At 36.9% G+C, this 27,943-nt stretch overlaps 1 protein-coding gene across 1 annotated transcript in view; it reads right to left on the bottom strand.

Annotated features, from left to right (window-relative positions):
* Window positions 1–27,943, bottom strand: part of TBC1D19 (TBC1 domain family member 19) — a 128,910-nt gene that overhangs the window by 73,631 nt on the left and 27,336 nt on the right. The window contains exons 5-7 of the mRNA XM_053577513.1: window positions 11,063–11,137; window positions 9,865–9,928; window positions 8,724–8,770 (exon numbers count right to left, since the gene is read on the bottom strand). Of these exons, the coding sequence (XP_053433488.1) occupies window positions 8,724–8,770; window positions 9,865–9,928; window positions 11,063–11,137 (186 nt within the window). The remainder of the gene's footprint in view (window positions 1–8,723; window positions 8,771–9,864; window positions 9,929–11,062; window positions 11,138–27,943) is intronic.

The following is a 27,943-nucleotide window of genomic DNA, read 5'->3' on the forward strand; positions in this document are numbered from 1 at the left end:
TACAAGGGCAAGAATATTAGAATAACTGCAGATCTCTCTGCTGAAACCTTTTAAGTTAGAAGAGGATGGTCATCGACTTTTAATCTTCTAAAACAAAATAACTTTCAACCCAGGATCCTGTACCCAGCTAAACTGAGTTTCATTTATAATGGAGAAATTAAATACTTCAATGACATTCACATGTTGAAGAAATCTGCCATAACTAAACCAGCTCTCCAGGATATTCTCAGACCCATCCTCCATAAAGACCAGCGTACTCCTCCACCACAAAAGTAAACCCACCCAGAAAATTATGATCTAATCTCAGACAAATTCCAACTTCCACAATTGCAAAAGGATTAAAAATGTCCACTGGACTCTCGAAAGGCTTATCAATATTCTCAATTAATGTGAATGGTTTAAATTGTCCTCTAAAGAGGCACAGGTTGGCTGACTACATACAAAAACTCAAGCCAGATATCTGCTGCATATAAGAATTGCATCTTACATTAAAAGACAAATATAGACTCAAGGTGAAGGGATGGTCATCTATACTCCAGGCAAATGGAAAGCAGAAAAAAGCAGGCATTGCAATCCTATTCACAGATGCAATAGGCTTTAAACCAACCGAAATAAGGAAGGACAAGGATGGATACTTCATATTTGTTAAAGGTAACACTCAATATGATGACATTTTAATTATTAATATTTATGCACCCAACCAGAACGCACCTCAACTTATCAGAGAAACTCTAACAGACATGAGCAACATAATTTCCTCCAGTTCCATAGTAGTTGGAGATTTTAACACCACTTTAGCAGTGCTGGATAGATCCTCCAAAAAGAAGCTAAGCAAAGAAATTTTAGATTTAAACTTAACCCTCCCTTTCCCCCTTCTCCCTATTCTTAGGTTGTAACTGGGTTATAGCTTTCATGTGAAGGTCCTACATTAGTTTCACAATAAGGGTGAGTACATTGGGTACTTTTTCTTCCATTCTTGAGACACTTTACTAGGGAGGGTGGAGGTAGGTGGAGGGAGGGGGATTAATGGGATTACACCTGCGGTGCATCTTACAAGGGTATATGTGAATCCTAGTAAATGTGGAATGTAAAGTTCTTAGCAAAATAACTAAGAAAATGCCACGAAAGCTATGTTAACTAGTGTGATGAAAATGTGTCAAATGGTCTATGAACCAAGTGTATGGTGCCCCATGATCATACTAATGTACACAGCTATGATTTAATAAAAAAAATAATAATAAAAATAAATAAACTTAACCATTCAACATGTGGACTTAACAGACATCTACAGAACATTTTATTCCAACAAAACTGAATACACATTCTTCTCATCAGCCCACGGAACATACTCCAAAATCAACCACATCCTGGGCCACAAATCTAATCTCAGCAAATTTAAAAAAATAGAAATTATTCCTTGCGTCTTCCCAGACCATTATGGAATAAAAGTTGAACTCAATAACAACAGGAACCTGCATACCCATATAAAAACATGGAAGCTAAACAACCTTATGCTGAAAGATAGATGGGTTATAGATGAGATTAAGAAGAAAATCACCAAATTTTTGGAACAAAACAACAATCAAGACACGAATTACCACAACCTCTGGGATACTGCAAAGGGAGTCCTAAGAGGGAAATTTATAGCACTGCAAGCCTCAAGAAAATGGAAAGAGAGGAAGTTAATAACTTACCAGGACATCTCAAGCAACTGGAGAAGGAAGAACACTCCAACCCCAAACCCCGCAGAAGAAAATAAATAACCAAAATCAGAGCGAAATCAAATGTAATTGAAAACAAAAGAATTATACAACAGATCAATAAATCCAAAAGCTGGTTTTTTAAAAAGATCAATAAAATAAATAAACCTTTGTCCAACCTAACCAGAAAAAAAAAGAGTAAAATCTCTAATTTCATCAATCAGAAATGGTAACGATGAAATAACAACAGACCCCTCAGAAATTCAAAAAATCCTTAATGAATACTACAAGAAACTCTACTCTCAGAAATAGGAAAATCTGAAAAAAATCAACCAATACCTGGAAGTATGCCACCTACCAAGACTTAGCCAGAACGAAGTGGAAATGTTGAACAGGCCTATATCAAGTTCTGAAATAGCATCAACTATACAAAATCTCCCTAAAAGGAAAAGCCCAGGACCAGATGGCTTTACGTCAGAATTCTATCAAACCTTTAAAGAAGAACTAGTACCTATATTATTAAACCTCTTCCAAAATATAGAAAAAGAAGGAATATTACCCAACACATTCTATGAAGCAAACACCACCTTGATCCCCAAACCAAGGAAAGACCCAAAAAGAAAAGAAAATTATAGACCAATATCACTAATGAATATTGATGCTAAAATACTCAATAAGATCCTAACAAACAGAATCCAACAACACATCAAAAAAATTATACACCACAACCAAGTGGGATTTATCCCAGGGTCTCAAGGCTGGCTCAATATACATAAATCTATAAATGTAATTCAACACATAAACCAACTAAAAAATAAGGACCATATGATTCTTTCAATTGATGCAGAAAAAGCTTTTGATAATATCCAGCATCCCTTCATGATCAGAACACTTAAGAAATAACAATTGCAATCAGTGTAACCTGGCTTATTGTACCCTCGATGAATCTCCAACAATAAAAAAAAAAAAAAGAAAACTGGTATACAAGGGACATTTCTTAAACTAATAGAGGCCATCTACAGCAAACCCACAGCCAATATCATCTTGAATGGAGTTTAACTGAAATCATTTCCACTTAGATCAGGAACCAGGCAAGGTTGCCCATTGTCTCCATTGCTCTTTAACATTGTAATGGAAGTTTTAGCCATTGCATTTAGGGAAGAAAAGGCGATCAAGGGTATCCACATGGGTCAGAAGAGATCAAACTTTCACACTTCACAGACGATATACTCATATATCTGGAAAACACTGGGGATTCTACTACAAAACTTTTAGAAGTGATCAAGAAATACAGCAATGTCTCAGGCTACAAAATCAACACCCATAAATCTGTAGCCTTTATATATACCAACAATAACCAAGCCAAAAAAACAGTCAAGGACTCTATTCCTTTCACAGTAGTGCCAAAGAAGATGAAATATTTGGGAGTATACCTAACAAAGGACGTGAAAGATCTCTACGAAGAGAACTATGAAACTTTAAGAAAAGAAATAGCTGAAGATGTTAACAAATGAAAAAACATACCATGCTCATGGCTGGGAAGAATCAACATTGTTAAAATGTCTATACTACCCAAAGCAATATATAATTTTAATGTAATTCCTATTAAAGCTCCATTGTCATACTTTAAAGATCTTGAAAAAAATAATACTTTATTTTATATGGAATCAGAAAAAACCTCGAATAGCCAAAACATTACTCAGCAATAAAAACACAGCAGGAGGAATCACCCCTACCAGACCTGAGACTGTACTATAAATTGATAGTGATCAAAACAGCATGGTATTGGCACAAAAACAGAGAAGTAGATGTCTGGAACAGAATAGAGAACCAAGAGATGAATACAGCTACTTACCATTATTTGATCTTTGACAAGCCAATTACAAACATTCAGTGGGGAAAAGATTTCCTATTTAACAAATGGTGCTGGTTGAACTGGCTGGCAACTTGTAGAAGATTGAAATTGGACTCACGCCTTTCACCATTAACTAAGATAGACTCTCACTGGATAAAAGATTTAAACTTAAGACATGAAACTATAAAAATACTTGAAGAAAGTGCAGGGAAAACTCTTGAAGGAATCGGCCAGGGTCAATATTTTATGAGGAGGACTCCCCAGGCAATTGAAGCAGTATCAAAAATACACTACTGGGACCTGATCAAACTAAAAAGCTTCTGCACAGCCAAGAACATAGTAAGTAAAGCAAGCAGACAGCCCTCAGAATGGGAGAAAATATTTGCAGGTTATACCTCCGATAAAGGTCTAATAACCAGAATCCACAGAGAACTCAAACGTATGAGCAAGAAAAGAACATGTGATCCTATCTCAGGGTGGGCAAGGGACTTGAAGAGAAACTTCTCTAAAGAAGACAGACAAACAATCTACAAACACATGAAAAAAAGCTCATCATCCTTAATCATCAGAGAAATGCAAATCAAAACTACTTTGAGATATCACCTAACCCCAGTAAGAGTAGCCCACATAACAAAATCCCAAAACCAGAGATGTTGGCATGGGTGTGGAGGAAAGGGCACTCTTCTACACTGCTGGTGGGAATGCCCACTAATACGTTCCTTCTGGAAGGATGTTTAGAGAATACTTAGAGACCTAAAAATAGATCTACCATTCAATCCTATAATTCCTTTACTAGGTGTATACCCAGAAGATCAAAAATCACAATATAACAAAGACATCTGTACCAGAATGTTTATTGCAGCCCAATTCATAATTGCTAAGTCATGGAAGAAGCCCAAGTGCCCATCGACCCACGAATGGACTAGCAAATTGTGGTACATGTATACCATGGAATATTATGCAGACTTAAAGAAAGATGGAGACTTTACCTCTTTCATGTTTACATGGATGGAGCTGGAACATATTCTTCTTAGCAAAGTATCTCAGGAATGGAAGAAAAAGTATCCAATGTACTCAGCCCTACTATGAAGCTAAACTATAGCTTTCACATGAAAGCTATAACCCAACTATAGCACAAGACTATGAGGAAAGGGCCAAGGAAGGGGAAGGGAGGGGGGAGGTTATGGTGGAGAAAAGGTAATGGGTGTAGCCACACCTACAGTGCATCTTAGAATGGGTACAGGCAAAACTTACTAAAGGCAGAATACAAATGTCTACATACAGTAACTAAGAAAATGCCATGAAGGCTACGTTGAATAGTTTGATGAGAATATTTCAGATTTATATGAAACCAGCCCATTGTACCCCTTGATTGCACTAATGTACACAGCTATGATTTAACAATAAAAAAATAAATAAATAAATAAAATAAAAATAAAAAGTATAGTAGTGATTGTGGTTATTGCTATGTGATGCCATTGTGGGTAATTTTATTTTAAATTTTATTCTTATGTATATTTTCTTATCTTTCTAACAACATGCATTTCTCCAGAAAAATAAAAATAACTTTAAAAAATTATTTTTGTTTTTGTTTTTTTGAGACAGAGCCTCAAGCTGTTGCCCTGGGTAGAGTGCCGTGACATCACAGCTCACGGCAACCTCCAACTCCTGGGCTTACGCAATTCTCTTGCCTTAGCCTCCTGAGTAGCTGGTAGTACAGGCACCTGCCAAAACGCCCCGCTATTTTTTGGTTGTAGTTGTCATTGTTGTTTGGCAGGTCTGGGCTGGATCGAACCTGCCAGATCTGATGTATGTGGCTGGCACATTAGCCACTTGAGCTACAGGTGCTGAGCTACTTTAAAAATATTTTTAACTGAAAACATCAAGAATGCAGTGGACGAGATTATGACACAAACACTATCATATTTAAAGAAAGCATTAGTGAACTGGTAACCAGTGGCAAATAAAATGTAATGTGTTATAATACCAAAGAGTTTCCTAAAATTGTAGACAGTATATTCTAACTAAAAATATAAATGATATTTATTTTTAAAAATAAAATACTTAGGAAAGAATCAACATGTTAAATGAAGACTAATACAGAACAGCATAATTTTAGCCTAATTACATAAATAAGGGATCATACTACATGGGAAACTCACAAACACAGAAAATAGAAAAAGGAGAAGGAATTTTAAATACATGAGTAACAGAAAAGAGAAAATATTAGAAATATAGAAACTGTAACTAAGGTAATAATTATAGACAATGTTCTTAAATTAAAGGAAAATTCTCAAAGTGAGTGAAAGAAAGAATCAATTTAGCAACTGTCTTCTAGGAAACAGATTGTTAGGATTAACTAAGGAGAAAGCATATTGATTAAAAAATTACATGAAATTTCAGCCCTTAAGTGCTAAAAAAGGGAAATGTTTGGGAAAAACTTTTAATAAGCTAAGAGAAATAAAGTCAACATCATAAAGGTAGTTCCTTACCAATCTGTTGTCTCTTTAAAGTCAAAAAGAAACTATTTACCACTCTGAAAGCTCTGAAATAATTTCTAACAAAATCTTAATTCTGGCAAAACTGATTATCAGAGACAACAGATTCAGAAAATAGATAAAAATAAAATGTGAAACATTCATTCATTTACTCATTCATTCAATAAATATTTATTGAGCAGCTGTGTGTTAAGCACTGTTTTACTTGTTGGGGACAGAGCAATTAAGATAGGATTAACTTACTACTGATCCATGGTAGAGCTATGCTTATCTCCAGGGATACCTGGAAGTTTGGTAGTAACCCTTGGCCAAGATGTTAATGTACTAATAACTAATCTTTTTCTTTTTTTCTTTTTTTTTTTTTGAGACAGTCTCACTCTGTCGCCCTGGGGTAGAGTGCCGTGGCATAATAGCTCACAGCAACCTCAAACTCCTAGGCTCAAGAGATTCTCTTGCCTCAGCCTCCCAAGCAGCTGGGACTACAGCTGCCCACCACAATGCCCAGCTAGTTTTTCTATTTCAGTAGAGATGGCTGATTTTCACTCTTGCTCAGGCTGGTCTTGAACTCCTGAGCTCAAGCAATCCACCCGCCTCAGCTCCTTACAGTTCTTTGTTTACAGGCGTGAGCCACTGTACCCAGCCATAACTAATCTTTTATGTGCTATTTGATATCTAAAACTCCCATGGAGGCATTCCACATCATTTTGTTTACACTGTTTATTGAAAATGTACAGCGTGGTAGCTTGTATCTGATTTAATCAAAAAACTTTTGCCTTGGTTCCTTAGACCAAGATATCTTGCAGGTATCATGATGGTTCACAACCCAAAAATGAAGCAGATCCTATACAACTGAGAAAAGGCCCTCGAAGCTCCACTGGAAATGTGGCTCTCCACGTGTGTGCCTCTGCTCGCTTTCTCTTGTTGAAAGAAAGCCTTAAGTGGCTGTACCCTGTGAAGTCTTATGAGTGTTGTCAATATCTGACTCTGGGTAGTTGTTGTAGCCATAAAAGAAACAGAATAAAAAGCTCCTGCCCCCTGGTAATGAAACAGACAGGCAATAAGCAAAATGGATTGATAGTATGTTACGTATGTAACGTAAATGTTGTGAAGAACAACAAAGGTAGAAAGAGGCATAAGGAGTTCCGAGCAGGAGAAGGCCCTGCTGAGGTGACATTTAAGCAAAGACATGAAGAGTGAGGGAAGGTGCAGGCAGATACTTGGATAAAAATCCTTGCAAGCAGAGAAAACAAACAGCAAAGGTGCTCTTAGCTGGGAGGAAGACAGGGGAAAGCTGGGAAGCTAACACAGCTGAAGTAGGACAAAGAAGAAGGAAAAACAATGGGAGATGAACTCAGCGCAGTAAAGTGGTATCGAATCAAATGGGGTGGTTTAGGCCACTTTCAAGACTTGAGTAGAGTGAGATAGAAAGCCACTAGATCCCAGAAAAGTGGCTTATCCTGAGTTGCATTTAAAAGCCTGGTACAGAAGCTCATGCCTGTAATCCTAGCACTCTAGGAGGCCGACGCGGGTGGATTGCTTGAGCTCATGAGTTCAAGACCAGCCACAGCAAGAGCAAGACCCCCAAAAATAGAAAAATGAGGCAGACATTGTGATGGGAACCTGTAGTTCCAGCTACTCGGCAGGCTGAGGGAAGAGAATTTGAACCCAGGAGTTTGAGGTTGTTGTGAGCTATGAGACTCTGTCCCAAGAAATAAAATAATAAAATAAGACAAAATAAAATAAAGGCCTCCCTCTGAGAAGCTGTACTAAGAACGGATGCTGGTTAGGCAAAAGTAGAAGTGGGAAGACTAGTTAGGAAGATCTTCCAAACAAGAGGTGATGGTAGCTTGGACATAGCAGTGCTGGTGATAGAAGGTGGGTGGATTCTGGATATATTTTGAAGATAAAGCTGACAGACTAACACGTAAGATCCAAAACACATAGAGAGGAATAAGATAGGTGAATTAAAACAGGATTCCAAGTGCCTACTGAAGAGTTTTGCTTGAATGTTTGATATGCCTCCAAACTTAACTAAGCATATCACCTTCACTAACAGACCTGTTCCTCCTCCTGTATTCTCTATCTCAAGGGCATGTAACCTCTGGCCAGTCACCCAATCTCCGTACTTGAAGGCTATCATTATCTTTTGTTTTCCTCAAAGTCCCCATACCAGTTCCCAAATCCTTTTTAAAATCTCCCTCAAGTTTGTCAAATTTTTTCCATTTCTAATGCTGTTCTCTTAGTTCAGGCCCTTAACATGTCTAGCCTGGACTCCTAGGGTGGAGGGTGGGGGAATAAAAAAGAAAAAAAATTACTGAACATGCAGACGTTCAGCAGGCTACATGATTTATAGTGACTATTTTTTTGTTTGTTTGTTTTGTGTTTTTTTTTTTTTAGTGTTTTTTGGTGCCAAAAACTGGGACCAAACCATATAGTGACTATTTTTTAATCAAAATCTTCCTAATTGATCTACCTGGCCCTAAACTTTCCGTATTCCAATATATTTTCCAAGAGCAATTTCCAAATACAGGTCTAATCATGTCATTCCACTGCTTCAATGGCTCTGAGCTTTATACATGGTGATCCCTCTGTGTGGAGATATTCTTACATCATCATTTCTTTCACATTATTCCTTCAATAACATATGTATATTTATCCAATAGAACCTACCTCAAGAAAATCCTTAGGTGCATAAACAGGTCTGAAAAGGCTTAGATCTACAAGACAGATTAAAACAACATTTCAGTTAATAATAATATGGGAAGTCTTATTAATAATAAATATTAGTGATTCTTTCATATGTTGCAATGCAAACAGATTAATCCAAACATGTGATGAGTATTATTTGTCATTATTGAGTATGTTCCAGTAATGTATATTTATCCAATAGAACCTATCTCAAGAAAATCCTTAGGTGCATAAAAATGATAAGACAATCTCCCCTGACATATTCTAGAAAAAATTATGAATATTCTACTCATAAATTATAAATTATTTATAACTGAATTGACAACGTCAACGTAATATAAAAGTTCTATATGAGAATTCTCAAAGTACTTAGAATGCATTCTTAGTGAATTTTTCTAGTTGTATTAAACTATTCTTTCTTTTGAAACTCAAATAACCCACTGCTTCCTCTTCTGTGGCACTTATATGTTAACTAGTACCTCATCCATTTTTTTTAGCAGTGGTAAAAGAGAGAAAGAAAGGGGTTATGCACCTAGTATATGGCTATGTGTTTAACTAGTGGCATTCACCATAGTAAATGAAATATCATTACTCATTATATGTTTATAAAATGGACTAGGTTTTAAATATTAAAATGAATCAAAATAAAATTGTAGAGTTTTGAAACTTATTTTTCACTATTTAACCTATTTTAATAACTCAATGTAAAGAAGCTAGTAAAATACAAGATGGATATAAAGTTCATGTGCAATTTACTATGTTAAACTATTTTAAATTGCACACAAACTTTATGTCTACCCTGTATTTGCCTTAATTACAAGAGTTCAAAATCCACTGAATAAATTAAATTTACTCTTTTTAAAAATTTTCTAAAATTTTTCTTTTAAAAAGGATAAATGATTTAAGTATTTTCAAAATAATGGAAAACATAGACCAAAATTAGTAATTCTTAAACTACAAAATGGAAGGTCGAGCAAACAAGACAGATGATAGAAAATTAGTGGGAGAGAAAGTTGCTATCCTTCCAAAAGGCAAGGCCAATATTAATTATGTTCTTTTGGATTCATAGTTAATAAGGCTATTTTCTTCCACTATTAAATTTTGAAAAAAGTTCTTCACATACCTGGTTCATCAGTTCCCATTTCATTCCATTTATTAAGAAGTTCTTTCTGTTCTCCAACTGGCCTCTAAAAAACGTAATTTTTAAATTGGTTTCATTTTTGAAGTTATAGCAATTCAGCTATAAGTTCAAGAATCAGTAACTTATTTAAAAGTAAACTGCCATTAAAGGAAAAATAATTTCATTAAATATGGTGAACTTTTTTGTGAGTTACACTTAAATTATTATTATTTAACTATTACATTATATCTAGTCTCAATGGCTCAGTTAGAGTATGGTGCTAATGAGTCTAAGAAAAGAAGGTAAATGATCTGTACTGGCCAGTAAATTTCACAAAGCAAAACTGCTCCTCAGCCACATACTACATCCTTTACCCCATCCAGCAATCTCAGAAATACATCTCAAGGGGGACTGGCCAAGAGAGTGTGACTGAGATAGTAGCATCATCTTCCTATATGAAAGACAGTATATTATACAATACTACATATTTAGACAATTTTTCATATATATTTATCCTTTTTTTTTTTTTTTTACACCATCCTTCTGGTGGCTTCAGTGATTTGTCCTTGGATGTTATCGAAAGTATATCCACTCTATTCTGTCCAACAGCAAGCAATAAATACCAGGTGGTAAGAATGAAGTGAAGGGAAACTGGTTCTTAACTACTTGTGAGCAGCTATAAAGAATCCAAAGCATTCCTCAAGTGGTTTTTCTTTCCTTTCCACCTCTCCCCCCTCAATGCCCCAAGTGACAGATAAATATTGAGTATTAGATCTAAATAGAATTCCAATTCTACAGAGATGACAAATTGTTCTTTTTGTTCCCTATCTTAATACTAAAAGATGGCACCATACTGCCTATTAAAAGATCATAGAATGCCTGAACTCCATCTCTGATTCAAGGAATATGACTATTATGCTAATTAAAGCATATTCATAATATTTATAGCCAAACTTGTAAATAATCTATACTACAGATTCTATATTTCTATTTATTTTCAAAGATACGGTTTGTTGCAATAATCATTGCAGTATACATGATAGAAATCTATGTAAACAAGACCCACATAATTGACCTTTTATATATTTTTATTTTAAAACGAGGTAATACACTAGTTAAAAAATTGCACCTAACATTTATATAATTTCATGATGCTTTCTAGTATCATAATACTTAATAAACAGAAAAATGTTAAAAGTACCTTTCGTGCCAATGGGATACTCAGTTCAGTGCACATACTGTTTAAACTCTTCAAAATTCTTTTTTCCCAACTTCCCTGAAACAAAAGGAACAATCTATTATTGTTTCTGGTTAATAAAACCTAAACTAATAAAAACTATTAAATATTTATGAATTACATAGAAATGGTAAAGCTGGTTGAGATTGTTTATCCTTACTCATTAGTTCACTCAACAAATATTGAATATTGCCTCCTATGTGCCAGATACTATCCTTAGTGCTATGAACCAAGCAGTAAATAATAGCAGGTCTCAGTCCTCAAAGAACTTATATTTCAGTTGAGAATAGGAATGAGGCTAAGCAAAAAAATAAGTCAGCAAGTCATATGGTAATAAATAGTATATGGAAAAATAGCACATAATAAAAAGGTTAATTACATAAAATATAAGTATTTCGTAAATATTTAATAATACTTTGCAAATATTTGAATCCTATTAACTACACTGTAAGAAATAAAAATACACAAAAATGATATTGTAATTTTTCCAAACACGACATTTCACTCCTAAATACTTCAGCATGCATATTAGAATAAAGACCCTCTCCTATGTACCGCAATACAATATCACACCTAAGAAAATTGATATTTCATAATACCATTTAATATTTAGTCCATATTTAAAATTTTTCAGTCATCCCCAAAATATATTTTATATTTTTTAAATTCAGGATCTATTCAAAATTCATGAATTACATTATATTTGGTTGTTATGTCTCTTTTAGTTGAAGAGTCCAGGCCAGTTATCTTTTAGAATGTGTCACAATTTTGATTTGTCCTACGATTTTTCACAGAATTATTTTCCTTCTTGTCTATCCCTCTATTTCTTGTAAACTGGAAATTATAAATTAATTTTAATAGTCATAGATTTGATTATCCACATATACCATATTTTAATATACTATTCTTTACAATTCAAAGTTAAAATTCCATAATAATTGTTTTCTTTCTACTAAAAATATGGCTATAGGCCACTTCCAGCTCACTGAACCTAAAACAAAATAACACCAAATTTCTGAAATCAGACCCAGTGAAGAGAAAAGCAGAGAACTATATATTACTCATGAAGGACAGTTATAATGAATTAATGAAAGGGGAATAATAATAGCTCTTTTATATGGATGTTACATGTATAAAAATTAACGATACTAATACATGTAAACTGCTTCAAATAGTAGTATAATAGGATGATAATAATAATCATTCAGTAATTAATTGCTTTTACTACAGCTATCATTATCTTAGCTTCTTAAATATGCATACTTAAATATTATTAAATATGCTCTTTATACTCTACTCCCACCCCTAACATTCTTTTTTGGGGGGCGGGTTGATTTCAGAATATTACAGTATACACGTATTTTGTTTACATGCCTAGTTGTTTTTGTTTTTTTCACAAATTGAGTCAAGGTTGTGAGTATGCTCCCATCCAGACAGTGGGCACCATTCCGAATAGGTGTAAATTTATCCCCCTTCCCAGCTTGACTTCACTGAGATTTACTTCCATATGAGAGCTTAAGTGTTGACACCCCCAACATTCTTATTCCTACTCTAGTTAAATAAATATTACTCGCCCTTTAAGGTATTAGCTTAAATATCCCTCCCTCCAGGGAAGAAGAAACATTGTCTCTCGTGCTCCTCCAACCCAGAGGGCACCAGGTGCCTCTGCTTACAGGTTCTTATAGTACCCCATCCCTCACCTCTCAGGACACGTATCACACTTTGTCTACTAAAAACAGATGCTCAATGATTTAAAATATTTCTACTCTAAGTCATGCTGCACTTTTATAAATTTTAATGCACTGGCCTAAGCAATGAATAATTCATCTGCAGGAAAAATATAGAGCTGTGTAAAATGTAGGCTTACTTTACCAAATATGTAGAAATACATTTTCAAGAATAAGGGAATACTCTTAATAAATTACACGAACTAACCCCAAAACTAATTCCATTTACTGGCTTATTTTCAATTAGCTTCTTTTACTACAAATAGTTCTCAAGACTTGTTTGGTACCCCTTACTTAGATCCCTTATTAATGATCAAATATTAATTATAACAATACCTTTCATCCCCAAGATCCTTATGCCACTTTATTTGGATAAATCTTGCTCACCTTTCAAGTCTCAGCTGACTATCACTTCCTCTAATAAGCGTTCTAACACCTGCTCCCTCCACTCCAGCTGTGAAGGGAGCAGGTAAGACAAAGCTTATTTAACAAAAAAAACCTTTCCCTTTATTATAATAAAAATAAAATTTGCATAAATGTTAAAAATGTAATTCCTAAAATTTTATTATTTATTCTATTAATATTATATAAGGAACCAAATTGCTAGCTATCAAACTATGGTTATAAATATTCTTATTTTCAGTAACTCATAACAATGGCTCTAGAATTAATAAAAAGAGAATAACTCTCAGACATAAAGACAAAGAAAGTTACAATAGAAATCAATGTGTGGGGCGGCGCCTGTGGCTCAGTCGGTAAGGCGCTGGCTCCATATACCGAGGGTGGCGGGTTCATACCCGGCCCCGGCTGAACTGCAACCAAAAAATAGCTGGGCGTTGTGGCGGGCGCCTGTAGTCCCAGCTACTCGGGAGGCTGAGGCAAGAGAATCGCTTAAGCCCAGGAGTTGGGGTTGCTGTGAGCCGTGTGAGGCCACGGCACTCTACCGAGGGCCATAAAGTGAGACTCCGTCTCTACAAAAAAAAAAAAAAAAGAAATCAATGTGTGGCTGATTTCAGGGTTGATCCTTGAACAGAGGCATGAACTGTGTAAGGCCACTTACACACACATTTTTCTCACAAAATATACTGGAAAACTTGGGGAGATTTGCAATAATTTGAAAAACTTCATAGAAAAACCATGTAGCCAAAGAAGTATCAAAAAAAATTAGAAAAAGTTAGGTATGTCATGAATGCATAAAATATAGATAGATGATAGTAGTCTATTTTATAATTTCCTAGCATAAAGTATACACAAATCTATTATAAAAAGTTAAAATTTATCAAAATTTGCAAACACACAGACCATACACAGTGCCATGCATAGTTGAGAGAAATGTAAACAAAGACACAGCATTAAATCATAATTACGAAAATTTAACTATAGTACATATTGTACCATGGTAAAATTTCACAGCAACCACTTGTTGCTATTGTGATGAGCTCGAGTCTTTCAAGTATCAGCTTAAAACACCCTGTAAAGCTAATGATCTCCATGTGAGCAGCTCTTGCTCCAGTAAATTGAGTTATTACAGTAAAAAAAAAAAAAAAAAAATCCCTCCTAGCTCTCACGTGTTTTTCATCACTTTGCACGCAATACTGTGAACCTTGAATTGCCATGGAGCCCACACAATGTGCCAGTAGTGAGGCTGGAAGTGTTCCCAAGAAGCAGAGAAAAATCATGACATTTCAAGAAAAAGCTGAATTGCTTGACATGCACCATAGATTGAAGCCTGAAGCTGTGGTTTCCTGCTATTTTAAGATAAATGAATCCAGACTAAGGACCATTGTAAAAAAAAAGAAAGAAAGAAAAAGAAAAGAAAGAAAGAAAAGGAAATTCATGAGGCTACTGCTGCAGCTGTCTATGCCAGCAGGCATGAAAACTGTGCACTTTTTTTGAAATATCTTTTCATCTAGCACTGAAAATGCAGCTTTTATGTGAGTGCAGGATTGCTATAAGAAAGGTACCTACCTACAGACTCTAACAGGATTCAAGAAAGAGCAAAGTCATCATGGGACAACTTAAAGCAAAAAGAAGGTGAAGGATCTAAAGCTGGAGAATTGAACTCCAGCAAAAGATGGTTTGTAATTTTAGAAAGAGGTTTGACTTAAAAATGTCAACATAACAGGAGAAGCAGCTTCTGCAGACCAGGAGTCTAAAGCTAACTTCCCAAATGCCATTAAGAAAATCATTGAGGGCAAAGAATATCCTCCCAAACAGGTTTTCAAAATGCAGAAGAAAGTGCCCTATTGTGGGGTTGAAAAATGCCACAAAGGACATTTATTAGTAAGGAAGGGAAATAAATACTAGGATTTAAGGCATGAAGGGACAGGACAGTGTAACTCTGTTTTGGCCAAATGCAGTCAGGTTTATGATTGGGACTATAAAGCCGCTTACCCTTGAGCCTTGAGGCTGCCAGTCTAACAGCCTGGACAAATGAGAACACTTTTTCTGGATTGGGTTCATTGATGCTTTGTTTCTCAAGTCAGGAGGTACCCTGCCAGTAAAGGAGTGACTTTTAAAGTTCTCTGGATATTGGACAATGCCCTGGCCCCCCAGAACCCTCTGAGTCCAACACCAACGGTGCTGAAGTGGTCTAACTGCCCCCAAACACATTGTCTCTGATTCAGCCTCTAGGTTAGGGGTTCATAAGGACCTTGAAGCTTCATTGCACACAGTATTCTATGGAAAGGATTGTTAACACTGTGGAAGAGAACCATGACAGAGAGAGCATCATGAAAGTCAGGAAGAAATACACCATTGATGATGCCATTGCTCTTCTGAAAAAGGCCAGGAAAGCCATCAACTCAAAACAATGAATTCCTGTCAGAGATAAGGGTGTCCAGATGCTGTGTAAGTTCAGAGGATTTACAACAGAGTCAATCAAGGAAATCATGACAGAGATTGTGAATTACGCAAAAAAGGTAGGGGGTAAAGAGTTTCAAGATATGGATCTTGGAGAAATTCAAGAGGCAGGACCAGAACACAAATGGACATGAGACAACCTGGCAGAAGGGTTGTGATTATTCAAGGCTTCTTTTGACTTCTTTTACAACATGGTGCCTCCTGTGACACAGGCACTGAAACTGAAGCAAATGGTAGAAGGATTGATACTATACGCATATACTAATAGAACTATTTTTAGAAAAATGAAAAAGCAAAGCAGAAATTATGATGTATTTCTATAATAATATCCAGTAGCCTGCCTCTGCTGCCTCGCCTTCCACCTTCACCACCTCTTCCAGCCCTGCCATGTACCCAGCAAGACCAACCCTCCTCCTCAGCTACTTGATGTGAAGACGATGAGGATGAAGACCTTCATGATAATCCACTTCCACTTAATGAATGATAAATAATATATTTTCTCTTCTTCATTATTTTCTTAACATTTTTTTACTCTAGCTCACTGTATTGTAAGAACACAGTATATAATACATACAACATACAAAATATGTGTTAATCAACTGTTTATGTTATCAGTAAGGCTTCAGATCAACAGCAGGCTATTAGTAATCAAGTTTGGGGGAGTCAAAAGTTATATGTGACGCCTGTGACTCAAGGAGTAGGGCACTGGCCCATACGCTGAGGGTGGTGGGTTCGAACCCAGCCCCAGCCAAAAATTGCAACAACAACAACAAAAAACAAAAGTTATATGTGGATTTTTGACTGCTAGGTGGACAAAGAGCAGAGCCTCTAAACCCCATGTTGTTCAAGGGTCAACTGTACTATATGTGTTTTCAAGACTACAACATACAATTTTAATACAGCATAAAAGCTACTAAAAACTCAAACATGAAGGTTGTAGAAAAATGACTTTTGTAATGACATCTTGACAAAATATTCTGAAACATAGTTGTTAACTTATCTTTTAAAGTTATTTTGGCAAAAAGTTTATTCAGGCGTTTTCATTATTTGAAAACTCAGACATTATACCTCATTTTCCCCTGTTCTGGCCATTAAAACTCCAGTTCTTTAGATTTGAATATCATTTTTTTTATTCCTCAAACTTTAGTCCCATTCTTTCTTCTGTTCTGGGTTACTTCTAACTGTCTGCTTAATCCATAAAGTGCTTAACCATGGTTCTACTAAATTGATATCTCATTGTACCAAGAATTTCAATTTACCAACCTTAAATTTAGCATTAAATGTAAGATAGAGAGAAAACAATTAAAAGAAAAATTAATACAGAAGAAATTAGACATCAGACAAAAGTATCCTGAGTGGAAAAATTGACAAAACACAACTATGAGGTTTACATGTATTTATATAAGTTACTTTATTAATCCTACAAGATGTGTATTATTCTCATCTTAAAAATGAGAAAACTTTTTAAAAAGAACACATACAAGCAGAATGAGAAAAAATAGTAAGAACTGAAGAAGGGCTAATCAAAACTTTATTTGATTTTCTTTTTTTTTTTTTTTGCCACTACGCAACTAAAGCAGGCAGTTAGAAATAACCCAGAACAGAACAGAGAACAGGACTAAAATTTGAGGAAAAAAGAAAATGATATTCAAGTCCAAAGAACTGGAGTTTTTATGGCTAGAACAAGAGAAAATGAAGTATAATAAACGTCTGAGTTTTCAAATAATGAAAAGAAATTGATTCAACAAATATTAATTGGTCACCTATTAAGCACACATTACTAAAGATGAATAAAAGAGCATTCCTGTCACTAAGAAACATATCGCTTTTGTGGTGGAGGTAAGGGTAAGGCAAATATATAAATAATATGGGGCAGGCTGCAAAAAGCTCTAAAGAGTTATATCAAGCCATGTCATCACCATAGAAAGAACATGAAAGAATAAGCAAAGAAACAGGAAAGCTAGATACAGCAAAACTAGTTGTCAATGGAACACATTCCACCTCCTTGCAAATCCTAAAAACAATGACAGAAGAGTGACCCCAGTGGTTGGCCATGTCTTCCCCATGCCCTGTCCCATATCTGTAACACTGTGACAAAGTGGTGAGGTCTTCTCCAAGGTATCCCTTGCAAGAACCTCAGTCAGATGATGAGAGAAATCATTTCCATGGAAATCTCATATGGTCAGAGAAGTTAGTTCCAAAGACAGAAACAGGTCAGGATTTCCTGAAAATGAGTGGAAATTCAAGATGAAAAGCAAGTAGCTGGTTTGAGTCTGGGTCATCCTCTAGGGTCCCCCAAGAACTCCAATCTTAAATAAGTGATATTCCTTCACTCCTTTGTTCACTCACTGACTCACTGAATGCCTTCTACATACCAAGCCCAGAATGAGAAGCACAGAGTAAAAGGTACACGAAGCAGATGACTATTTCATACACGAAAGACACTTTCCAACAAGTAGAAAGATTTAATCAAAATAGGGCTTAACCCAAAGAAATTGTGAGCTCCCTATTTGCAGAAATCCTAGAGAACAACCGGAAATGAGGAAAAACTTGAAGGTCCATTCTAACTACATTTTTATAGAAACTTAATTTTTCTCATGTCCTATGTGAAGGGAAATAAATGGGCCCTAAGTATCAAAACAAAATGCTCAAAAAATATTATTCCTGTGCTATTATTTAAATAACAATTTCAATTTGCACTTAGCAACAAAAAATAAATGAAAAGTGATGGTCTATCCAATAACTTATGAAATAAATACAAAGCTTTAAAATGTTACTTAATAAAAAAATGAATAGCCTTTTACATTAAAAATGTTTAAATAGGAAGGCATTTACCTTTTATCCAAACCAATATCCTCTCCAAATGAAATTACTTTTGCCTTCAAATCAGTTTCTCTAATAACTGGAATCTCTGGTATTGACTCAAAGGATTTTAAGAGTTTTATGAATAAGGTAATTTCTAAGTCATGAAAAGCAAAAGATTTATAAAAGAAGCAATTGTATTAAAATTTTTCAAAGTGAGTATTGCAGCATTGCTACTTTTTCCTTTTAGGTGTTAAATAGTTTTATTATTAATATCTATTATTGTTTATATTAATGAGTATCATCTACATATATGATGTCTTCTTTTCCCCATGGCCAAAAATGGTACATCTCAACCTTCCTATGGTTATGTTTTATTTTTTTTTAATTTTTATTTATTTATTTATTTTATTGTTAAATCATACCTGTGTACATTAGTGCAATCGCCTGTACCCATTCTAAGATGCACCATAGATGTGGCCCCACCCATTACCCTCCCTCCACCAAAACCTCCCCCTCCCTTCCCCTTCCTTGGCCCTTTCCCCATAGTCTTGTGCTATAGTTGGGTTATAGTCTTCATGTGAAAGCTATAATTTAGCTTCATAGTAGGGCTGAGTACATTGGATACTTTTTCTTCCATTCCTGAGATACTTTGCTAAGAAGAATATGTTCCAGCTCCATCCATGTAAACATGAAAGAGGTAAAGTCTCCATCTTTCTTTAAGTCTGCATAATATTCCATGGTATACATGTACCACAATTTCCTAGTCCATTCGTGGGTCGATGGGCACTTGGGCTTCTTCCATGACTTAGCAATTGTGAATTGGGCTGCAATAAACATTCTGGTACAGATGTCTTTGTTATATTGTGGCTTTTGGTCTTCTGGGTATACACCTAATAAAGGAATTATAGGATCGAATGGCAGGTCTATTTTTAGGTCTCTAAGTGTTCTCCAAACGTTCTTCCAGAAGGAACGTATTAGTGGGCATTCCCACCAGCAGTGTAGAAGTGTGCCCTTTCCTCCACATCCACGCCAACATTTCTGGTTTTGGGATTTTGTTATGTGGGCTACTCTTACTGGGGTTAGGTGATATCTCAGAGTAGTTTCGATTTGCATTTCTCTGATGATTAAGGATGATGAACTTTTTTTCATGTGTTTGTAGATCTTGCATCGGTCTTCTTTAGAGAAGTTTCTCTTCAGGTTCCTTGCCCACCCTGAGATGGGGTCACATGTTCTTTTCTTGTTAATACGTTTGAATTCTCTGTGGATTCTGGTTATTAGACCTTTATCGGAGGTATAACTTGCAAATATTTTCTCCCATTCTGAGGGCTGTCTGCTTGCTTTACTCACTATGTTCTTGGCTGTGCAGAAGCTTTTTAGTTTGATCAGGTCCCAGTAGTGTATTTTTGATGCTGCTTCAATTGCCTGGGGAGTCCTCCTCATAAAATATACACCCAGGCCGATTCCTTCAAGAGTTTTCCCTGCACTTTCTTCAAGCATTTTTATAGTTTCATGTCTTAAGTTTAAATCTTTAATCCAGTGAGAGTCTATCTTAGTTAATGGTGAAAGGTGTGGGTCCAGTTTCAATCTTCTACAGGTTGCCAGCCAGTTCACCCAGCACCATTTGTTAAATAGGAAATCTTTTCCCCACTGCATGTTTTTAATTGGCTTGTCAAAGATCAGATAACGGTAAGTAGCTGGATCCATCTCTTGGTTCTCTATTCTGTTCCAGACATCTAGTTCTCTGCTTTTGTGCCAGAACCATGCTGTTTTGATCACTATGGATTTATAGTACAGTCTCAGGTCTCGTAGTGTGATTCCTCCTGCTTTGTGTTTATTGATCAGTAATGTTTTGGCTATTTGAGGTTTTTTCTGATTCCATATAAAACGAAGTATTATTTTTTCAAGATCTTTAAAGTATGACAATGGAGCTTTAATAGGAATTGCATTAAAATTATATATTGCTTTGGGCAGATGGACATTTTAACAATGTTGATTCTTCCCAGCCATGAGCATGGTATGTTTTTCCATCTGTTAACATCTTCGGCTATTTCTTTTCTTAGAGTTTCATAGTTCTCTTTGTAGAGATCTTTCACATCCTTTGTTAGGTATACTCCCAAATATTTCATCTTCTTTGGCACTACTGTGAAAGGAATAGAGTCTTTGACTATTTGTTCGGCTTGGTTATTGTTGGTATATATAAAGGCTACAGATTTATGGGTGTTGATTTTGTTCCCTGAGACATTGCTATATTCCTTGATCACTTCTAAAAGTTTTGTAGTAGAATCCCTAGTGTTTTCCAGATATACGATCATATCATCTGCAAAGAGTGAAAGTTTGATCTCTTCTGACCCTATGTGGATACCCTTGATCGCCTTTTCTTCCCTAATTGCAATGGCTAAAACTTCCATTACAATGTTAAAGAGCAATGGAGACAATGGGCAACCTTGCCTGGTTCCTGATCTAAGTGGAAATGATTTCAATTTAACTCCATTCAATACGATATTGGCTGTGGGTTTGCTGTAGATGGCCTCTATTAGTTTAAGAAATGTCCCTTCTATACCAATTTTCTTAAGTGCTCTGATCATGAAGGGATGCTGGATATTATCAAAAGCTTTTTCTGCATCAATTGAAAGAATCATATGGTCTTTATTTTTAAGTTTGTTTATGTGTTGAATTACATTTATAGATTTACGTATATTGAACCAGCCTTGAGACCCTGGGATAAATCCCACTTGGTCATGGTGTATAATTTTTTTGATGTGTTGTTGGATTCTGTTTGTTAGGATCTTATTGAGTATTGTAGCATCTATACTCATTAGTGATACTGGTCTATAATTTTCTTTTCTTGTTGGGTCTTTCCTTGGTTTGGGGATCAAGGTGATGTTTGCTTCATAGAATGTGTTGGGTAATATTCCTTCTTTTTCTATATTTTGGAAGAGGTTTAGTAGTATAGGTGCTAGTTCTTCTTTAAATATTTGGTAGAATTCTGATGTAAAGCCATCTGGTCCTGGCTTTTCTTTTTAGGGAGATTTTGTATAGTTGATGCTATTTCAGAACTTGATATAAGCCTGTTCAACATTTCCACTTCGTTCTGGCTAAGTCTTGGTAGGTGGCGTGCTTCCAGGTATTGGTCGATTTCTTTCAGATTTTCATGTTTGTGAGAGTAGAGTTTCTTGTAGTATTCATTAAGGACTTTTTGAATTTCTGAGGGGTCTGTTGTTATTTCATCATTACCATTTCTGATTGATGAAATTAGAGATTTTACTCTTTTTTTCCTGGTTAGGTTGGCCAAAGGTTTATCTATTTTATTGATCTTTTCATAAAACCAGCTTTTGGATTTATTGATCTGTTGTATAATTCTTTTGTTTTCAATTTCATTTAGCTCTGGCCTGATTTTGGTTATTTATTTTCTTCTGCTGGGTTTGGGGTTGGAGTGTTCTTCCTTCTCCAGTTGCTTGAGATGTCCCAGTAAGTTATTAACTTCCTCTCTTTCCGTTTTCTTGAGGAAGGCTTACAGTGCTATAAATTTCCCTCTTAGGACTGCCTTTGCAGTATCCCAGAGGTTCTGGTAACTCGTGTCTTGATTGTTGTTTAGTTCCAAAAATTTGGTGATTTCCTTCTTAATCTCATCTATAACCCATCTATCCTTCAGCATAAGATTGTTTAGCTTCCATGTTCTTGTATGGGTATGCAGGTTCCTGTTGTTAGTGAGTTCAATTTTTATTCCATGATGGTCTGAGAAGATGCAAGGAATAATTTCTATTTTTTTAAATTTGCTGAGATTAGATTTGTGGCCTAGGATGTGGTCGATTTTGGAGTATGTTCCGTGGGCTGATGAGAAGAATGTGTACTCAGTTTTTTTGGGATGAAATGTTCTGTAGATGCCCGTTAAGTCCAGATGTTGAATGGTTGAGTTTAAATCTAAAGTTTCTTTGCTTAGCTTCTTTTTGGAGGATCTATCCAGCACTGCTAAAGGGGTGTTAAAATCTCCAACTACTATGGAAGTGGAGGAAATTGAGTTGCTCATGTCTGTTAGAGTTTCTCTTATAAATTGAGCTGCATTGTGGTTGGGTGCATAAATATTAATCATAGAGATCTTATCATATTGAGTATTCCCTTTAGCAAATATGAAGTGTCCATCCTTATCCTTAATCATTTTGGTTGGTTTAAAGCCTATTGCGTCTGCGAACAGGATTGCAACGCCTGCTTTTTTCTGCTTTCCATTTGCCTGGAATATAGATGACCATCCCTTCACCTTGAGTCTATACTTGTCTTTTAATGTCAGATGCAATTCTTGGATGCAGCAGATATCTGGCTTGAGTTTTTTATCCAGTCAGCCAACCTGTGCCTCTTTAGAGGACAGTTTAAACCATTCACATTAATTGAGAGTATTGATAAGCCTTTGGAGAGTCCAGTGGACATTTTTAATCCTTTTGCGACTGTGGAAGTTGGAATTTGATCAAAATTTTCTGGGTGAGTTTACTTTTGAGGTGGAGGATTACGCTGGTCTTTATGGAGGATGGGTCTGAGAATATCCTGGAGAGCTGGTTTAGTTATGGCAAATTTCTTCAACATGTGAATGTCATTGAAGTATTTAATTTCTCCATAATAAATGAAGCTCAGTTTAGCTGGGTACAGGATCCTGGGTTGAAAGTTATTTTGTTTTAGGAGATTAAAAGTCGATGACCATCCTCTTCTAACTTGAAAGGTTTCAGCAGAGAGATCTGCAGTTATTCTGATATTCTTCCCCTTGTTTTGGTAATGGTTTTCTTTCGTCTGGCAGCTTTCAGAATTTTCTCCTTCATATTAACTTTAGTGAAATTGATTATGATGTGTCTGGGGGATGTCTTATTTGGGTTGAGTCGTGCTGGAGTTCTGAAACTGTCTGCTATCTGAATTAGTTCTCCTTCATAATCTCATGGAGAAGAGACTCTGTTCCTTGTGAAGCCACTTCGTCACTTTCAGGGATCCCTATAAGACAAATACTGGTTTTCTTCAAATTATCTGAGCGCTCTCTGAGAGAGTGGTCTGATTTGCTCTTCATTTCTCTTCTTCTTTGAGGGTTTGGGAGCATTTGAAAGCTTTGTCTTTGATGTCAGAAATCCTTTCTTCTGCTTGCTCCATTCTGCTACTGAGGGGTTCTACTGTGTTTCTCAGATCTTTGAGGGATGCAACTTCTTGTCTCAATGTGTCGAAATCTTTGGTCATTTGGTCTTTGAATCCGTTGAATTCTTGAGATAACTTTTGGAATTCTAATTCGATCTTATTTGCTATCCAGATCCTGAATTCAATTTCTGACATCTCAGCTATTTGTTTGTGCATGGGGTCTTGTGGTGTTTCTGCCCCATTGATCCTTGGGGGAGTTGATCTACTCTGATTATTCATATTGCCAGAGTTTTTCTGTTGATTTCACCTCATGATTGTTTTTCACCATTGCCTCTGGCCGTCCTCAGAGTTGGGGAGGTGTCTCTCCAAGATTAGACCCCAGCGGGATCACTCTATTGTTGCTGGATCTTTGTAGGGAGTGACCCTGTGTTGTTCCTCTGGGGCTGCTCTAGCTAGGGAGTTCTGGTTGTGGAAGCAGCTCCGGTTTGTGACACGTCCAGATCCAGCAACAGGGCTGGGGGTGGTGCGCATGGTTCTGGGAGTGCCAGGTGCCCAGTGACTTTGGCACAGAGAGACCAAGGCTCCAGCAGTCTCTGGCCAGGAGAAGAGCTCTGTGCAGAGGCAGGGAGGGCTCCAAAGGGCCCGCAGTTACCAGAGTCCCTGTCCAGATGAACGGGCTAGTGTGGAAGCTGGGAGGACAGGAGGGAGGACACAGGGTTGCGTGGCTCCCGCAGTTCCTGGTCAGGGAATGTGGAGGTCCAGTGGGTGCGGGTCACCGGTCAGGGGTCGCTGCACAGCTCTTATGGAGGTCTGGGCGGTGCCATGCCCAGGTGTTTGAGGTTGCTATGAGCTGTGACGTCACAGCACTCTACCCAGGGCAAAAGCCCAAGGCTCCAGTGTGCCAAAACCGTCTCACTCTGCCCCTAAGGATTAAGGTTGTAAGGCAGCTCAGTCCCCGCCTTTAGGCTGCTCAGTCAGTAGGTTACTTTGACCGGCCCAATCCTTGCTCTGAGACCCTGAGGGCAGAGCTTGCCGGGGCAGTTCTTTTTTTTTTTTTTTTTTAATTTTTTTATTTTGCAGTTTTTGGCTGGGGCTGGGTTTGAACCCACCACCTCTGGCATATGGGGCTGGTGCCCTACTCCTTTGAGCCACAGGCACCGCCTCTGAGACCCTGAGGGCGGAGCTTGCCGGGGCAGTTCTTTCACAATGGCTTCCTGCGCCCAGCTCAGTGGCTCAGTCTGGGGCCCCAGACAATGCCCAAAGTTCTCCACACTCCTGCTCAAGCTCTCCCCAAGGCAGTTCAACTGAGTGCCAAGTCCAAGAACACTGAAACAGTTCACAGGTAAGGCCTTTCCGCTTTGCAGTCTCACTGCTGCTTGTACTTACGGTTGTTGGCGTGATTAGGTCGATCAAATACACGCAACCACTTGCCAGTTTTCCACTGTTTTTGTCCTCCTCTTGGGGTCCAGAAGTCCCTTGCTGGCTCCCTATATCCTCAAAGGGATGATTATAGGCAGATCCCACCGGCCAAAGATGCCTGGTGTCTTGTCTCCCCAGACTTGCTGTTCCCAGTTGCAGGGAAGCTGTTACTCGGCCGCCATCTTTAATCTCTATCTGCATTGCTACTTTTTTATAACAATGAAAGTAAAAAGAAGTCTTCAAAATCCATAATCCGAGGTCTGACAATTAAGTTCAGAAACTCATCCTAGGAAAAGTACTACATCTCATTGCTGAATGTAACTATAGTCACTTTCAAAGTACTCCCCTTGGGAAGCTCTGCACTGATGCCAGTGCCTTGTACACCCTTCAAAGCAATTCTGGAACTCAATTTTTCTGGAATGACCATCAGAGCTGTCATCATAACACCCTGGATGTCCTGAATGTCATCAAAATGTCTTCCTTTCAATATTTCCTTTATCTTTAAGTAAAGAAAAAAGTCATCGGAGCCAGTTCAGGTGAGCATGGAGGTTGTTCCAATATAGTTATTGGTTTGCTGGCTAAAAACTCCCTTACAGACAGTGTGAGCTGGTACATTGTCATGATGCAAGAGCCATGACTTGTTGGTCAAGGTTTTCAGTTAAGATTTTCCTGTTTTTCTATCAATATTTACTAGGCCTGCTATGCTTCTCATAGTCAGCCAATAATCTTGACACACAATTTGACAAATTTGTGCAATGGTTTCGTCAGTTCTGCTTGTTACTGGCTGACCTCTTTTCATCAGTGACGCTTTCTCTCCCCTCAGAAAAATATTCAATCCATTTTTGCACTGCAGTTTTCTTCGTGGCATTTTCCTCATAAACCTGGACTAACATGTCCCTGATTTCACTTCCACTCTTGCCAACTTTAATAAGAAATTTACGAATGTTTGTTCTTACTCTAAGTCAAGCTACAACATTCTCAGGACAGCACATACATGCAAAAATAAAGAATGCCACTCAGCAAGACACCGCCACACATCAACATGTACACAACTGTGAGACCCCGAGATGCCAAGGTTATGAAACCTTACTGAGTTGTTTGTACAGTGCTGCCAGGGTAAGCACACAGCAGCAAGTTCACGAGCTTGTATAATATACAATATGTAGTACATTAAAGAAGCTTATGAGATTTTAAAATTAAAAATTATTTTCTTCACCCTGACAAAAATAAAACAAAGTAAAACAAAACAATTTTAACCCAGTTATCTAATGGAAAACATTTTAGTGATTCTTCTAGAATTATAAAATACTTATGTAACACATTCTAGATAATTTAGAAAACAGACTATGTAAAAAATGAAATAATAAGGGTGGTGCCTGTGGCTCAGTGAGTAGGACGCCGGCCCCACTTACCGAGGGTGGCAGGTTGGAACCTGGCCCCGGCCAAATTGCAACAAAAAAATAGCCGGGCGTTGTGGCAGGTGCCTGTAGTACCAGCTACTCGGGAGGCTTAGGCAAGAGAATGCCTTAAGCCCAGGAGCTAGAGGTTGCTGTGAGCTGTGACACCACGGCACTCTAAGTGCACAGAGACATATATATATACATGCGTGGGCCATTACAAAAGTTTGGAAACACAAAAATCAAGAAACAAAATCTGTATAGATAGAAACAAATGAAGCCCTCAAAGCAACACCAATAAGCCAAGCAAGTTGAAATTTGCACAGGTGAATCAGAAAGGGAAGCTGTCGACTGTATTTCTTTGAAGTGCAATCATGGACCATAAAACAATTTGTCTCCAAACTTTCATAGTGAACCATGCACAAACACACATTATGTATAATTTGATTAAAATGGAATTATTTTATATTTTGATTTTTCCTTATAAGATTATAATGTAAATGATATGCATTTTCCTATTTCATTTCTTCAAAAGTGACATTTTTAATGCCCATTTAACGTTGTTTTTCAGAAATACCATGTTACATTTAAATAAGTTCTATTGCTGCTGTTCCATTAGATTCTTTTAAATTTTTTACAGTTATTACAAACACAAATTTCTGTGTTGCTGATTCTTTCCTTTATAAAAGGTTCTAGAAGCAGAATTATTAGGTAAAGGGTCTGATTATTTTCTAGGAGGGTACATTATACATTATTTTTATTTTTTCACTTCATGGATCTTTTTAACCCTAGAATTAAGAGAAATCATTCATCATTTTAAAAAATATCTATTGGGTATCTATCATGGGCTGGAGACTGCGCCAGATGTTGGCGATAGAGTGGTGAAAAGGGAGACACTAGTTTTGCTTCACAGTGACTACAGAATCTAGATGATGACACAGACAACCAAGTATTATGAGAGGGAACAGGGTGCCTGGGAGATGCAGGAAAAGCACCTGAGTATCTGAGATCAGGGAGTCAGGTAGCCCACCTCACCTGATAACCTGAATGCTGTGCAGACACTAGCTAGAAATATTTGTTAATGGGGGAGGCTGTTCCAAGTGGAAGCAACAGCACAAGCAAAAGTTCTGTTGCAACATGTGAAGGAGGTCAAGAAATATGAGTAGAGAGAGAGGTGTTTATGTGCATGACAGGATGGGGAGGGACAGTGTGAGAAGCCAAGAGATAAGAATGGAATAGTAAAGAAGGACAGGATCACTTACAGCCTTGCAAGCTTTAATAAGGAAGTTAAGCTCTATCCCGAAAGTTGTTGAAGTTTTAGAAGGCAGAAAGCCCAATTAGGAAGAGGGTGAGAACCAAAGTATTATAAAATTAACAAAATTCTCATTTTTGCTATGGTCACCAAGTTAATGAGAACAGGGTAAATGGCATCTTGAGTTTGCCTGAGTGAGTACTCCTGGATTGTACAGAGATATAGGCTAAATATTATCAGCTAGTGTAAACTCTGGAGCCAGACTGTCCATCCAAGC

The sequence above is a fragment of the Nycticebus coucang genome, chromosome 23 (genome assembly GCF_027406575.1).
Source record: "Nycticebus coucang isolate mNycCou1 chromosome 23, mNycCou1.pri, whole genome shotgun sequence".
NCBI classification, from domain to species: Eukaryota; Metazoa; Chordata; class Mammalia; order Primates; family Lorisidae; genus Nycticebus; species Nycticebus coucang.